This window comes from Harpia harpyja, chromosome 6, assembly GCF_026419915.1.
Source record: "Harpia harpyja isolate bHarHar1 chromosome 6, bHarHar1 primary haplotype, whole genome shotgun sequence".
NCBI classification, from domain to species: Eukaryota; Metazoa; Chordata; class Aves; order Accipitriformes; family Accipitridae; genus Harpia; species Harpia harpyja.
The window spans coordinates 17,487,278-17,504,306 of NC_068945.1; the positions used below are offsets into that span (position 1 = coordinate 17,487,278).

General features: G+C 48.0%; 1 protein-coding gene across 1 annotated transcript in view; it reads right to left on the reverse strand.

The window, feature by feature from the left end:
• The window catches only part of B4GALNT3 (beta-1,4-N-acetyl-galactosaminyltransferase 3), a 70,868-nt gene extending 58,021 nt beyond the window's left edge, over positions 1 to 12,847 (reverse strand). Inside the window, exon 1 of the mRNA XM_052790086.1 lies at positions 12,679 to 12,847. Within this exon, the coding sequence (XP_052646046.1) occupies positions 12,679 to 12,823 (145 nt within the window). The 5' untranslated portion in view covers positions 12,824 to 12,847. The remainder of the gene's footprint in view (positions 1 to 12,678) is intronic.
• Between the last annotated feature and the right edge of the window lie 4,182 nt (positions 12,848 to 17,029).

The window sequence follows — 17,029 nt, forward strand, 5'->3', positions numbered from 1 at the left end:
AAAGCACCCATTACCAAGATTGAAGTCTGTCAAACCCTGGTCTCACAAAGTGCATCCAATTCCCTGAAGAGGCAGGAAACCAAAACAGCAGAGACAGAATTAGAATACATCCATCCAAGGATAAATAAGCTCCCAACATAGCACAATCCAGAGCACTACAACTGTCCTTCAACTCACACACCTTACAAAGCTCTTCCTGCCCTGAGGAAGCGGCTGCAAAAGAGCTGGACTGGGAACAGCCCTGGGAATCAGCGACAGAGTGGGAGCAGCCCAGGTGCCTGGGCAGAAAGAGGTGATGAAGCAACCCCTGCCACAAACCTGATTGCTTAGGCCCTGAAGAATTAAACACCTTTATAAAGAGAGTTTTGCCCCTATCTGTGAGGGGAGAGGAGAATGATGGTATCAAACCGCTTCTGGTTCTTGAGGTGCTTGCAGTGGGTGATTTGGCCAGCGTGTGGAGACAAACTAAGCGTCAACTTGGCAAAACCTTTTTCCACAGACCAGCATTCAGGCTGTGTTTGGCACTGAAACTCTTTCTAGGATGCATATGAACTTAGATCCATGCAGATGTTTACTCAGGGCAGGGTGACAGTCCTAGAGGATCATCACTGGAGGCCTGAGAAAAGCTAGACCTGCTGGGTTTAAGCAAAAGGGTCTATATAACCTATGTGGCAAAAAGAAAAATAAAAATTGAAAGGTGAAGCGGTTGGCAACAGTAACACCTAGGCTGCTGTCAGGGTGCCTGTCTCAAAATCAGCAGGAAGGGACACAACGACTCTTGGAATAGTGACATATATCAGACAAATTATAAATGCTTGAAAAAATGTCCTTCAGAGCTAAAGCATCCTACAGGCATGGGGCTTGAGTTTCAGCTAAGAAACTGAAAAAGAAAATATGTAGGCTTGGTATTTTGCAAAGAAGCAGTAATTCAGCGATCCACAGCTGACACATTGGTTGGTTTTGCTGTACACACCTGTTTTACAAACTGAATATAAGCCAAAGAGAGAGATGGCGATTGCAGACACTTGCTAGCACAGGGCACAAAATTGCTGGGCAACTGAGCGCAGCAGCATATTATACTATTGCCTGTCTCAGAGACTCATAGAATGGTTTGGGTGGGAAGGAACCTTTAAAGATCACCTAGTCCAACCCCCCTGCCGTGGGCAGGGACATCTGTCACTAGATCAGGTTGCTCAAAGGCCCCTCCAACGTAGCCTTGAATGTTCCAGGGATGGAGCATCCACAACTTCTCCAGGCAACCTGTTCCAGTGTCTCACCACCTGCACGACCAGAGATGGTTCCCTTAGCCTGCCCTCATGTGCCCTGGCCCCTCACCATCTCGAAGGCCCTGGGCTGGGCCCACACCACGCACCAGCATCCTTCCTGAACTAGGGAGACAAGGAGGGGACAGAGGAGTCCAGATGCAGTCACCAAAGTACCAAATAGGAGAGGACAAAAGCATTTTTACTGCTCTCTTTCTTGTTTTGCAGTTAGTTTTTTAATTGTTTATTGCCAATCTTGAAAAGATCTCCTAATGAAGCAGCTAGAAGGAACCTTAATGCTGAAGGCCAGCACTTCTTCCTGGCAGAACTGCAGTCTCCTTCTCCATAGGAACAGCCGTCCCTCTAACTTCTTTGCTTGATCTGCTGCTATTCTTTGGGCACCACCACGGAGGGTCTGGCTTCATCTTCAGCCACCCATCAGGCAGCCTTCTCATCCTCAGACTGAAGAAACCCCACGCCCAGGCCCCAGGGACCTCGGTGGTCCTCTGAGGGACGACTCGTGTCGCTCCAGCGCAGCAGCCTGGCAGAAGCCAGGCTGTCTCGTCCCCTTTCCTCGAGGCTCAGAGCAGAAGAGATGGCACCCCTTCAGGAGGGGTGGGGGATGGGAAAGAAGGGCTCACACAACCTGTGGCAATCAACAAAATAATTGTTGATGCCAGGAGATGGAACAGGTGAGCCCGCAGGATGGCCAGGCACAGAGGCTGGGCCTCCCAGCTAATGCCGGGCTCGGAGGCTGGGCCCATGGTAGGGCACTGGCTGGGTGTTCCTGCAACACTGCTGCCACGGTGTCATGGAGGGGAGCCCTGGGACAGCGTAGTGGTGCCAGGTGAGCCATGCTGGGGGCAGATCCACTTCCATCAGTTCTTCTTGATCTTCGGGTGGATCCACCTCTGTGGGCGCCACACCATCAGCCACATGAGCGATGGCCATCACTATCATGTGGCTGATGGTGTCCCCCCTCCGACACTGCCTCCTCTTCCTCCACGTCTCCTGCAACTGCCTATCTGCCTTCCCACACAAAAGTGGGCAGCCACTTGCCTTGCTGCTGTGGGACCTCCTTCTTTCAATCAGCCTTGGAAACCAAGGGCCTCAGCGAATTGTGGGCCAGTGGCCAGGGTCCCTGTATTTATAGGGCCCAGAACAGAAGGCAACGAGATGGCTCGTGACATCAGGAGGCCGCTGTGATGGCAATGCGTGTGGCCAGAGATAGCTGTTCTGGGAGCTGGGGGGCCTGTGGCCTGAAACATGTCCTACTGCAAGAGGAGGAGAAAGGTCAGGGGGGCTAAGGGCCCCTTTCCTGGGGATCGCTCCCCTGCGCCATTCTGCTGCCCCTTGGGCACAGGGACTGCCCTCCACCTCCCACCGTGCGCCCTAGGCTCCAGCACCCTCCTCATCCTGTGCCCAGGGTCCCCTGGATGAGATGGTGGCCACAGTGTTCCAAGCCACAACGGCGCAAGGTCTCCCAGCGCTCCATAAAGTCACTGTTGATTGCCAAGTGTTGCACGGGCCCTTCTTCCCCATCCCCTGGCCCTGCCCCTGGAGAGGTCCCATCTCCTCTGCACGGAGCCCCGAGGGAGAGGGGAGCGCCCAGCGTCCCTCGGGCCACGGTGCCGGCACAACGCGAGGAGTCTGTCCGAGGGCAGTGAGGGAGGTCCGTGGGGCCTGGAGGTGGCGCGGTTTCTTTCCACTCCAAGGTTCGCCTTTGCTCCGATCTCTAGTTTTAAGGACAAACTTTCTCACTGCTTTTTTTTTTTTTTTTTCTAATAAGGTAGGGGTGACATATGACCTGGGAAAGACTTTAATAATGTGTTCATTCCTAACACCTTGGCTTGGGTGTTATTTTGAATTTCTAAGTAGATGCTATTACTCCCTCCCATTGGTATGAGAGTACGGACTATGGGTCATAATTGCCGTTCACAAGATTTCCTCTGAAATAGGCATGCGTTGATGTTTTCAAGACATAGCAACTGCAAAATGAGACTTCTTACATTTAGTCCTTATCTTAGGCAGACAATTTATTTTCAAGGTACACCTCTGGAAAATATAGTTCAGTCAGGTTTGATAGGAAAACTTGGTTTTGGCAGATGGTTGGTTTATTTTGCATTTTTAATTGAAAACAAATAAAACCCAACTGACCTGCTTACAACAAAACAGGGACTGTGCCGGCTAATGCTGAGCAAGCTGCCGCAGCAGGTAATTGAGGCTATTAGTACAGAGTGGTCTGGACAGGATATTCTCTTTCCATTATAAGTATTGTTCTGCAGCTTTGATGGGGTTAACAGCACCCAGACATGACTACTGCAATTTTACAGAAAATAACATTACAAAATATAAATAAAACTAATTTAGGAAGTGAAGTATTTACGAGAAGGGCTGGAGATATCTTAACCAGGCTGAAATGAACAGCAGCACGGAGGAAGCTGTTGGAGTTGCCAACACCAAATATACGGGCCAAGTCAAACAGCCCACACTAATAACATGGAAATAAGTGGCCTCTTGAAGCAAGGCAGAAACAGATTTATTTAGAATGCCAGGAAAAAATACACATATTATTAATGTAGATTGTCCTCACTTCAAGACAGCTCTACTAGGCAATTCTGCAGCCTAACAGGTGATGATGCAGATCAAATATTTTTACTGGTAAATGGGATATAACAGCATCTGACAATGAACTACTGTTTAGTGTGTGTGAATTTACAGAATTTCAGTGACACACGGGCTTCCATATAAGCCTACTAGTTCATAATACTCACAGTCCAGAGGGCTAGTGGAAAAGAAAGTTAAAAAGATAAAACTTGCCTGTTATGGAAGGCCCCATAGTCAAGTCTGTGATGTGGATTCATTTTTTTACATTACTGAGTAGCACTGGCTGTCAATTGCTCATATTGGCTTGACTGGGAAAAAAACCCAAGAATATTTAGACTGTCTGAAATCAACATCAAGGTCACCAAGATGGAAACCAGGAAGGAAGAAAACCCCCATGGATGATGCAAAGGTCTGGGACTTACCATTTGCATCTCTGATGGAAAACGGTGACACAGAAAAGCAAGAATTGTACAAGATACAATACTGTTGCCACATAACGTTATCAGATAGACCTAAAATGTAAAGTAATAGGTGACAGTTTTTCCAACTTCTAAAAACAAGCGGGTTAAGAAGCCACATTGACCTCTCTTCCCCTCAAAAAAATCTCAAATGGGAAATAGTCACAGAATGCTGAAATAACTAAGCCTTAGGAAATTATAAAATTAGAATTAATGACCTTTTGAGAGGGGCACTAATGCTTCAGGGGGACTCACAGGTCCACCTGACAATCTTTGGATTGTCTGAAATGATCCAGCATCTCAAAGACTAATTGAATCTCATTATTCTGTGTAGTTGATTTAAATTCCTAATTATGCCAACATGAATTATTGTTCTGAGATGTCTTTGGAGAAGGCTGATTTACTTAACAGCAACATTGCCCCAGACCATCTTAGCATCTCAAAGTGTAGGGGACTCTCTCCAGATCAGGAATATGAAAGCCTTTGTGCTTTGGCGTGGGAAAGTCTTCTCAGGAAAACAGAAGTACAGAGGAGCTCTGGTCAAGATGCCAGTGCATTTTGGTTTGGCTAATTACACACACAATGAATTTCTAACATCACGAAAAGCATAAGTATCTAAGGACCAGGTTCGTATCTGTTTCCACCCAAGGCATTACATGAATCTTTCTTAAATCTCACACCACATCTAGGACAGACAGCTTTTTTGCTTTTCTGGAAAGCCCTTCTCAGTTATTATTGCAAGCCTGAAAAAAACAATTGCATCGGGAAGTGACTGGAAAAGAGAACACTAATGCACAGCAAGACAAATAGGGAAGGGAAACTCAAAGTACAACAAAATATATAACCCCATCAATTCTCGAGGCTACTGTTGTAAGCACTGGAGAAAGAACCCCATCATTACTCCGTTCCCCACTGCCACGACCTACAAGGCAACCTCTGCCTTCAGGACAACATCCTGCATTTTACCATATTGCAGATGTTGGTAATTCTAAACTGCAAGATGAAAGACAATATCCATCATCTATCCCAGCGCCGCTCTTCCTTCACATCTGCCTGAGCTTGCAGGCAAGAGAAGGCAGAGCCTTCATGTTACTATATGATACACAGAAACGCATCTCCAGAAGACAATAGCATTCCTCTGCCAACCCCACAGCATGGAGGAGATGCACAGGAGGGCACCAGTCTGTGAGATCCAAGTCATCCAATCTGACTCAAGAGAGGAGGGTGTGGTGCAGGAATACGTGCTGTGCTGGCACACCACTACACAAATCTGTCACAGATAATGTGTACATAAAGGGATGTCACAAGAGTTTATTTATAATGATAATATGTAATCTTTGCAAATGATTTGGGGATCTTCTGGGGCCAGACCAACTGTGGGCCAGGTTCCAAGAAAACAAACGCTCACGATTCTCATTTGGTGCACAAGGACCCAGGCATTCAGTGCTGCTTCACAAAAAGGTTATTTAAGAGTCAAATTCCTACCTGACTTCAAGTCAAGAGGTGAAAAAAGCCAGGTTCACAAATTACCTGCAGTACATGTCCCAGCAGCAGTGAAAGGATACACTGGCCCAGGACAAGTATGGCATAGCTAGCATGAGGTCCAGGCATCCCCTGGCTGCTGTGTCAATGAACCTCACAACCAAGCTAGAGTATGATCCAAATCGCTCTCAGTGGCCCTGGCTTCCCCGCTGAGTCTGTGATAGCAGTCTATGCTGTGAATACAGGCCTGGGGATGTTGACTCCACTTTACATACACCAGTGCAAAGCAAGATGTGACAGCACTCCTGATCATGCTCCAGGGAGACTGAACTGACCACCTGAATGTGAAAAATCTGCCCCACCTGCAGTGCCCATCCTTCTCCCCACAGCTACAGCAGCCCACGATGTATTTTGGGGAATGGTGTTGCTTGGCACAGATCCCTGTGAATGAAGGTCTCACTAGTGTCTTCAAAAGCACAGAAGTATCATATGCAAACTTCATGATATAGATGCTTCCCTGCTGCCAACACTTTTCTTCAGTCAGGATGAGGTGCTTTGGGGGTGATACCTAGTCTAATTTTTCCTCTGGGTTAACAGTTTCCACAGAGAGGAAATAGTACTTCAGCCACCACTGCAGAGCCATGGGGTCCAATCTCTCCCCATGGGCACTCAGTAACCTTCGCTGCAATTAGCTATGCAAAAGAGCGATACTGTGCACGTACAGGCAAGTAACCTTGCATGTGAGTGATTGCAAAAGTCAGCCCGTGTGCATGTGAATGAACCTGCATATGTGGGTGTGCTTACCCTTATGCATAGGTGCTTCTGAGGGTGCCTGGGCAGGGAGGCTAGAGAAGGAAGTTGCTGCATTACATTAAATGAGCAACTTCAGATTTCTGCCAGATACTTTTCTCATACAAACACATGAACCTGCCTATTCACACCAGTCGATGAATCAGCATATGGATGGGAATCAGGGAGTCTCAGTCGGTGCGATATCGCCGCCGGTGCACCATTGTGGTAGCAATTGGCACCTGTTGTTCTTCAACCCTCAGCAACCCCACAAGACCGGGCAAGGCGGACAGCTGTTTCATTTCCTCCATCTCCAAGGCAGCTATACCAAAGGCTCACCAGTACCCTCTTGGGTCCCTGAAATACCCTCTCCTGAGAAAGTCTGTGCCAAGGATGCATGGAGCCTCTGGGCCAGTCACAATGGGGTGTTTCTGCCCCTCATTCCCATTTAGGCTTATTTCCGCCTCCAATACAGTTAGGTGTTGGGATCCCCCTGCCACCCAGAAATAAGGTCAGTTTTTAAGCAACTTGCACGGCTTTGTAGTAGCCTGGATGCCTGAACATCAGAGAGCTCACCATGGTGGGGGGGTAAGAAACCAATTTTCTGGGGAAGGAAAGGAACACTGAAGATGTACATACTGGGGAGGTGGAATTCTTGCCACAAGGACTTTATTTGCATATCTCCACTGTTTCTTCTGAACCCCTCCTACTTCCCACTTCAGAGAGTAGGACTGCACGCTACTGAGTTAGAAAAGCAGCAGTCTGAGACACTAGAAGTGAGACAGAAACCACTTGTCACAATCCAAGATAGGAAGATAACACACTCCCAGTGTTATTTACACGCAACAATAAAATGTGGAGGAACAGGGGTAGGTTGAAGCAGCCAGGAGAGGAAGGTTAAAGAAGGGCCCCCCGATCCCTTTTTCCTACAGGCTACACCTCCCAGCAATCTAATCTAATCCTACACACCCTGCTTGTGCCTGGCCCAGTGTGACGCTCACACCTGCAATAAAGGAAATCAGTGCAAGTGATTTATGGTCTCCTGAGGTACCATGGTCCTTGCAGCAGAAAAACTCTGCACAGCAATGGCTGGGAACAACGTCACCTCCAAGTTTCTTCAGGGATCAGGATTTGCTTTTACTATGTTGACACAAGGTTTTAAAGCAAAGGGGGATCATTGCACATCCTCCTTGCCTGCAAGCACAGCTCGCTGATGCCAGCCTTGCTCCCTCAGAGTCATACCTTTCTGCACGGGCGGGTGAGATGAGGCACTGCTGGGCACAGAAGAGAAAAACAGAAGTAGCAGGAGGTCCCCGACCCACCAGCCTTTCCATCCAAACAGAGCATTGCAGCAGCTCTGGGAAGAGGCAGTGTCTTGGGGTGCGGAATCTTCCCTGAGGAAGACCTGTCCCTGCCCTTGCCTCTTCCAGCCGTTCTGCCAAGCCCGCGGCATTACAGGAGTAAAGACAGGGTGCAGGAGGAGTCACTCTCCAGATGTGGCTGCTCTGTGCTTTACTGGTATATTCTCCCTCCCCAACACCTCATTCACCCTTGAAATAAGAAAGTTTCCTGTCTCCAGCATTCACTTGCGGGAGCAAAGTGTGCTGTGTAGCAAGCTAGTAAAGATGAGAAAAACATTCCTACTGGAGAGCCCACTCCACAGAGGTTAGTGCCTGTCAGCAGCCGGAGTAAACAGACTGTCTCCATCTCCTCGGGTTTCTTGGCAGGGAGGAAGTGTCCTGCCTGTTACAACTTGTTTTGGATGACAACAGGCCACATTTCATGTGAGGAGAGTTGTACCCATCTTCAACTCACATCAGCCTGCTTGTTTTTCTTCAGTCAGCTGTAAATATGTTTAAGATTTCTATAAATACCTATTGGGCAGCAGACCAGCCAAAAAAGAAAAAAAAAAAAAAAAAGAGAAGAGAAAAAGGAGAAAGGAGAAGAAAGGAGAAGAAAGGAGAAGAAAGGAGAAGAAAGGAGAAGAAAGGAGAAGAAAGGAGAAGAAAGGAGAAGAAAGGAGAAGAAAGGAGAAGAAAGGAGAAGAAAGGAGAAGAAAGGAGAAGAAAGGAGAAGAAAGGAGAAGAAAGGAGAAGAAAGGAGAAGAAAGGAGAAGAAAGGAGAAGAAAGGAGAAGAAAGGAGAAGAAAGGAGAAGAAAGGAGAAGAAAGGAGAAGAAAGGAGAAGAAAGGAGAAGAAAGGAGAAGAAAGGAGAAGAAAGGAGAAGAAAGGAGAAGAAAGGAGAAGAAAGGAGAAGAAAGGAGAAGAAAGGAGAAGAAAGGAGAAGAAAGGAGAAGAAAGGAGAAGAAAGGAGAAGAAAGGAGAAGAAAGGAGAAGAAAGGAGAAGAAAGGAGAAGAAAGGAGAAGAAAGGAGAAGAAAGGAGAAGAAAGGAGAAGAAAGGAGAAGAAAGGAGAAGAAAGGAGAAGAAAGGAGAAGAAAGGAGAAGAAAGGAGAAGAAAGGAGAAGAAAGGAGAAGAAAGGAGAAGAAAGGAGAAGAAAGGAGAAGAAAGGAGAAGAAAGGAGAAGAAAGGAGAAGAAAGGAGAAGAAAGGAGAAGAAAGGAGAAGAAAGGAGAAGAAAGGAGAAGAAAGGAGAAGAAAGGAGAAGAAAGGAGAAGAAAGGAGAAGAAAGGAGAAGAAAGGAGAAGAAAGGAGAAGAAAGGAGAAGAAAGGAGAAGAAAGGAGAAGAAAGGAGAAGAAAGGAGAAGAAAGGAGAAGAAAGGAGAAGAAAGGAGAAGAAAGGAGAAAGAGAAGAGAAAGAGAAGAGAAAGAAAACAAAGAAAAGAAAAAGGCAAGCCCCACAACAACAACAGGAACAGAAACACCCTCCTGCCCATGAGAGACAACAGTCCTGCCAATAAGGCTCTCCGGGAAGAATATGTAGGAATACCTTGATGCAGCCACATCACAAGAAAAAAAAAATTTTTTTTTTACCAGACTGACTGCTCATTTCAGTATCACTTTCAAAGGAAAGCTACCACTCATGAGAGCCCATACTACCATCCGTCCCTGTCCAGCCGATCCCAAACCTCCCTGGCAGCTAGAAAAGGGCCCAAATCAACTTAGGCATGCGTGAATCCCAACCCATGGGGTATACTGAGCATGAATTCTGCACCTCAGGCTGGTCCCTCAACCTTTGACTTTAACATTACAGCAAAATGAACCTCACAGCCAGACCCTCTCCCAGTGTACAGTGATGCTGTGCCATGGAAGCCAATGAGTACCGATGATTACAGCGTGTTCTCCTAAGCCCTTTATTCTCTTTCATCCAAACTCACTCACACGATTAACTTTGTTGCATAGCAGAGCTGCATATACATCAAGGGAGGACAGTCAGGGCCTCAATTTTTAAGCATTGCTTACTCAAACGCTCACACCCAGGGCATCTGACCTCTACTTCCTCCACCACAAACTGATCTGGTGGGGGAAGAGGAGGAGAGGAGCATAAAGCTGGGGAGGATCCACCATGTCTGAAGACTTGCTCTAAGGCACTGACCTGGAGCAGGGGCAGCGTGAGGGCATCACAGTGGCTTGTGCTCCATCCCATGCGTGGCTAAGAGGAAAGGGAATATTTTCTGTGACTCCTTACAGCCTTGCAAGAGGAGGGCTTACCTCTCTGGAAAGAGAAAACATACTTGGCTTTCTATACACAGGCTGTTCTGCAAGGCCTTTTAGGGATGCAAGAAGAAACTCTGTTACAGGCATAGGAGATGGAAACAGTGATGTCCTGCAGATCTCCTTCCAAGCCCAGCATCTCTTCAGCTTTCTGGCCCCAGTGGAGGCAGCCTCTTAGCCTTTTGTCTAGAAAAATTACCCAATAAACAGCCTTTGTATTTTGTCATTAATAACTGGGGAGGCTGTTGCATCAGATAAGTTGAGGTGGTAGATCTTGGTTGGTCCCAGGCGTGACTTACAGTAGGGCTCCCACCTGGGACATGCAACAGAAAACAATGCAGAAATGAGAGGGGAAAAGTATTAATTGCTCTGAGAGTCACTCCCTCCTACACCAGCTCCCTGGGATCTCTGGAAAGTCACCACATGGAGTCACAAACGCAGCCGCCCCAGTCTCCAGAGAAGAAAACATTACTTAGTTTTAACAGCCAAAAGAAAACAAATACTATTTGTCTTTCACTCTGACTTCTGATTTCTCTTAAAACAAAACATACTTTTAGAGGTACTGGGGCAAGAGGAAGGGTGGGGAGGGTCACAGATTAACCTTCCTCCTGTTAGCAGGTTCCAGGATCCCAGCCACGAGGCCAGGAAAACATGACGCCCAGTGCGCAGCGTGCCTGCAGGGCCTCGGCTCTCCAGGCACAGCTGCTCTCCCTCTGTGATGCTGCAGAGCCGTGAGGAGCTGCCTGCTGGAGGGTTTCACCCTCCCACCCTTTCCAGCAGCGTTTAAATGTCTTCCGCATGCAATGAGCGGCAACGTCTCTGGTGGATTTGGGAGAATCCGAACTTTTATATAATTGAACTTCAATATAATGTAATTAATTTTCCTCATCTTCTGTTTTAGTTGGTAGTGACTGTAGTCATGTCACTGTTTCCAGTTTCAGTCTTAAAACAGAATGACTTTTGTAACAGAGATGTAAAAATAACCCTGTCTAAAAGCAAAGAGGAAGAACCCAATTCATAAAAGTTGTTTGCTCCTGCACATCTCTTCTGTCATTACACTCTCTGCCTGTTTGTCCCATCCCCTCCCTCTCCCTTTGCATTGCTATCAGCGAAATGACCGTCAGCTGTACGGCTCCAGATACCTGACTCAGCCCACCTCTCCTTATAACCACTATTTTAAATACCTCCAAGCAGTTTGTTTTCTCCCTTGCTGCACTGCTGAAGTCCTCTACATACCTCTACAGTCTCCTCTAAGGATCTTTGGGGGCTATTGGCAAAGCAGTGTACAGTAAGAGGCTTGGCTAGATTACATGAAAGATGTAACGTGAAGTAGACTCATAGTGCAACCCATCTTCTCATGTCCCAACTAATCCACCAGGCATAAAAAGCAGATTATAACTAGAGGATTTATCCTAGCCAAAGAAATCAGATCTCTTACGCCGTTGGAACAATAAATATGTGTTTTTAGCCTTAATGTCATATATAATATGGAACAAATGGACAAGCTGAAGTCCTGTAATGGATTTTGTGGGAGTAGATGTTCATGCAACTCCTTGCACAGCCACAGTCTAAGGCTTTAAGACTGAAACCAAGCCTGACTCATGGGAGTAAGAATCAGGGCTTTTATAATGTGTAACGAAGGGACCAAGACGCTGAAAAGTATTAATAGTTAAATGCTCAGATATACTTGAAAAACTACTATTGAATTAGATTGGCACCAAGCACTGAGATTATTTTAAAAAGAGCAGCAACAACACCATAGGCTTTTACAAAACCTTGGGCCATTCAAAACTTTATTGTAACTGTAAAAGAGACGAGAAGCATAAAAACCCACACGACACTGATAGAAATAACTGGTTTGCTCTACTTTGGAAAAAAAGCAGCTAACTGCACTTAGCATCAGCCCCGCTGTACTCCTAAAAGTTTGCACAAAATGAACCCGTTACTAGGCGAGTGGTGCGCATCTCCAGGGTATGCATTCCCTCCTCCTTTGCATTCTCTTCTTCTCTCATCAAAGCAATATTCAAAGCATCTTTGCTGCCTTCCAGGTTAGCACCCGAGCCCCGAGAACAAGAGCCACCTCAACGCCGTGGCCCTGGGCTCTGCAACTCCAGCAAGGTCACATTTTGACAGGTCTCCTGACAGAGAGGAGGATGAGAGCCGACAGGCCAAAGGCAGCAAAGCGAAACCCCCCGACACCCATCTGCTTCCCGGGGAACAAAACCCACCTCCGTCCCCGAGGGCTCCCCAGGAAGCGTCTCCCCGATCGCCGGCAGCGCTCTGCCGCCCGCCGCTGCAGCGGGCTGCGCTCACCCCCTCCTCCCCGGCCGGCCTGGAAAGGGGGGCACCGCACCGGGCTCCCGAGCGGGACGCAGCGCGCGGGGGAGCCCGGGACGGCGCCGGGCTGCGAGGGACGGGACCCCCCGCCCTTCCTTCCCCTCCCCCGGCGCCCCGCGCGGTAACTCACTGCGGTCCGGGGGAGCCCCGCCGCCGGCCGCCGCCACCAGCTCCAGGTAAGCGGCCCAGAGCCCCAGGGCCAGCGCGCCCAGGGCCAGCAGCAGCCGCAGCAGCCGCCGCCGCCGCCGCAGCCGCGCCAGCAGCCGGCCCCGCATGGCGCCGCTCAGGGCGCCCGGCCCCCGCCGCCCCGGGGCATGCTCCCGCCGCCGCGCCGCACCGGCCCGGCGCCGCTGCCTCCGACCCCCCTCCTCCGCGGGGCGGGCCCAGGTGCGGGGCGGCGCCGCGCCCCCGCGGGCGCAGCTCCCGGCCGGGCTCTGCCGCCGCCCCCCGCACCTGCCTCCGCCCCGCGGGGGCCGAGCCGGGGGCTCCGCGGCGGCGGGGCCGCAGCCGTCGTCGCCCCCCTGGCCGCTCCGGGGGCTGGCGGGCGCCGGGACCGGAGCCGTCCCCGCCCGGGCCGCGGGGGTCCCGCGGGGTCAGCGCTGCCAGAGGCCTCCGCTCCTGCCAAGGCGACAGGAGAGCTGCTTCAGTGGCGGAGGCGGCTCCAAATCCTCCTCAGAGCCGGTTTTCGTGTCGGTGGGAGCGTTGGTGGATCCCTCCGGCGCGAGAGAGGCCGGGAGATAGTAACTCCTCCGCCCGGAGGGAAGCAGGATGAGAGCGGGGCCATTCAAATTCACGCAGTTACACACAGCTGAATCCATTTGAAAGTGTCTTTCGCCTGCTGCAACAAGTGTATTTAGTTCAAAGTGCTTTGCTCAGTCAGGAGGAACAGGGCTCAGGAAGTCTCCAAATCTGCTTTCTGAAGCAGCTGATCAGGTGCGATGTTACACCGTTCAGACCCACCAGAGGGAGGACGCTGGAGGCCCACAGGAAGACCAGGACCTTCCTTGGGTGTGCTTAGGGTTTCATTTCACATCTCAAGCGCGCTTTTGAAGTGACTCTCCCAGCTGTCCCCCCATGCTCTTGATTTGGTTCACATCACCAGGCGGTCTCAGAGGATGCAAACTGGATTCCTCCTGGGTGAAACTAAACTGGAAGATGCTGTCCGGGGTGCACATAATGCATCCGGCTGGGGAGCTAGTCCAGAAAAAACTATTTCCAAACATGTATGGTGTGGGTGTTGGGTCATTGGCACCAACCATTTCTCTTCATGTTTCTGCTGCTGCAGAGCTGCTCCTGCACAGATGCAGCCCCTGTGCAACCACGAAGAGCAACCCTCAGGCTGAAGTTAATTTTTAAAAAGCATGCAATGATGACAGACCTTTTTTTGAGGGTCCATCTTACTTTCACAGCAGCCTTCTGAAAGGCTTAGAAAACGTGCCAAAGCCCTTTTAAATGGCATGGAGGGCAACAGAAGAGTGGTGTGAGTCCCAGCAGGGACAGGCTGACATTGAGAGAGTGCCAGCATCCCAAGTATTGCAGTGGTTGGGGGCAGAAGCAGCATCTGTAGTCCCTGGCATCAAGTGCAGAACACCATGTTCCCAGTGTCCAGGCAACACCTAGAGACCCTGCTATTACCTGTCACACATTGGGATGGACAGACAGATGATAAGTTTCCTTTTTCTAAACATCTCACAAAGGTTTCAGAACCATCTCCTCTCAGCAATGTGTTGGAGAGATTTTTCTTGTTTCAGGGAAGTGCATCCAGAGAGTTTTATACCTCATTGTGGAGGTGGAAAAACATGACGTTTCTCAAAGGTGGAAACAACTCCTGCAGTGGGGGAGGCCGGTGAGCAGCTCTGTCCTTGGGCTCGAGCCCTGCCTCCCTGGGGACAAGGTCCATTCTGCAGCTTTCGAGGGTGCAACACTTACGTTCATCCTTCCTACCTTGCTAGTGGCCACGGATGCACGTGGCACCGATCCAAGCTTGAATCATGGTGCTACTTCCTCTGGTGCAAACAGAAAAGGCTGCCAATACCCAGCCACCACCAGTACCCACACGATTAAAAACTTGAAGGTGCGCACCAGTTTAATCATTTCAAGGCAGAAATCTCATGTAAGGGTATGACACTTACTGTTGAAGTTTTTTGGTGGTATGTTGGTTTGGGTTTTTTCCAGCATGAAAGAAATAAACCAAGATTTTCATATTTGTTCAAAAAAAGAAAGGAAAATACTAGGAAAAAATGCGTAATAAATACAGATCTAAATTAAACTTGATTTACCATTTAAAGAATGAGAATTGAATCATACATTCTCAGCAGGAATTTGGCTGCATTTCTTAAATGAACAACCTTAAGTTTGAAAAATGACAACTGCACTTTGTTGAAACTTTGCTGCATATTAAAATATTAAAATAAGTAAGCACATTTTCCTCTTCTGAACATGGTACTAAAATGGAGGGGAGGGGAAAGTGAAATTATAGGTTAACAGTAGTATTGTTGACTTGTAAAGAAACAAAATTTTTTTCCTGATAGAACTATGCTATAATGAAGATACAGAAAAGCTCTTGTCTCTGGAGAAAAAGCTTAAAGAAGTAAGTGTGACACGTTGATGTCTATCTGTTACAATGTAGCTATAATAGAACAATATTAAGGAACAAAATTAAGCTGGATGTGTAATAAATAGTGGAATGAAGAATTTGAATAGCCCTACATTGTGCTTAAAGTAACTTATTTTGGACCACTTACTTTCATTGCGGAAAGCACTGATGCCCAGGAATAAGATTACCACTTACAGTAATGTCTTAAAGACACCTCACATGAAAGTTTTTATCCCAAGTCTACCAGCAGTCTTGTATTCCCAGTATCTCACGCATCCCCAGTCACACACATGTGTGCCCAGACCTCCACATCTCTCCCCTCCACTGGGTGCCATACGGTACCGGTGGAAACTACAGCTCGTAACAGTCCCATACGCTGGGGTCAACCCCATGAGGGAAAGAAACAGCAAGTGAACTGGAAGCAGGTGATGCAGGAATAGGGTCTGTGTCATATTTAGATGACTCAGACATGGAGCTGACTCTGCTGACTGCCCTGACGGACCATCCTTGAACATCGGAGAGATGGCTGCTTGCTTCAGGATACACCTCTCCTAGCCTACCCTGAATACCCGCTTCAAAGAAACTATTTGCCAGATGAGCCAACTGGAGTGTTTTCTGCTTTGTTTGGGCCTTTGTTTGTTTTCTATTTTGGCTATGTTTCCTCATGATAAAAGCAGCCTTTGATATGAGTGCAGCGCTTAACGACGCACATCTCCTGTTCCTCCTGGCTCCCCTCTCTAGCTCCATCTCTGTGCATCCCTGCCTCTTCTTGTTATGATGCTTTTGCTTCTCGTTATCTAACAACTGTTTCTCTGTTCTGTAAATTACTTTTAGCTCTGTGCCAACATCCTTTCTCTGTAGGCTCCCCAAAGGTTCAATTATCTGCTGTTTGCTCCTTCTCTTTTTTCTTCTTGTGTAATTTTCATTTTAACACTAATTACCAGCTCCATACCAAAGATACCCAACTGTCCCTAGCTTTCACCACCCTGGTGGCTCCACACCCCTCTTCCTAACCTCAGCTATGCTCTGAAGCACAAACAATGACTTCATCTCAACATTCATAATCAAAACGGCTCAAAGGCAGAAGTGTTTCTAAGAGGAAAAGGCAGTCTTTGAAGACACAGTTCCCCATTATTTCCCTTTTTGGCTCCTCAGGAATGGACTGGGCTCTAAAAGGCATTACTGGTGGAGCTATCCCAGAAAAATCCCCGTCAATGCTGCAGTTTAACATCACAGTAAGGGAATCAGTGTGGTCCTGCAATTAACAAACTATTAGCAAAAGAACCTTCTTGCCCAGTTAAGCTGTGCTGATATGGTGGGTTTTGCTAACAGTTATATTAATCAGCAATGTGATTTCTACCAATACAGTTAGGCTGCCAACATTTGAATGAACTGGCCTGAGCCGGGGTTTGAGACTTCCTCTTGCTTTCACTGTTCACATGGCTATGCTCCCTCAGTTCTGACTTCGACTGACAGCATCAGTCACACCATTGCTCTCCTACAACTTACCTGTCTGGGCGGAAAGCCTCATTCATGTTTCCATCTTTTCACTGTGTAACTCTCTTTCCGTAGGTCTCAAGCCCTAGCTGTCCAGATAAAATTACATAGAAATGGCTGCCCTTCTTTTTCAGCTGTACAGAGGACACATTTTTACATGAACTTCATCCAGCACCTGTAGGAGCACCTCCTTATTGCAGTTCCTGTCCCATGAATTGGCCTGAATTGCTTTCTGCACATCAGAACAATCTCTCAATATCCAGAGCACGTGTTTGCACTTCCAGAAAAAAGTTTTTATAGACTTTAAGCTGAGAACTTTCAAAAGACTTTTCAGGGTTTAGACATTTACCATAATGAAACATGTATTTACATATTTGATCATTGTGGA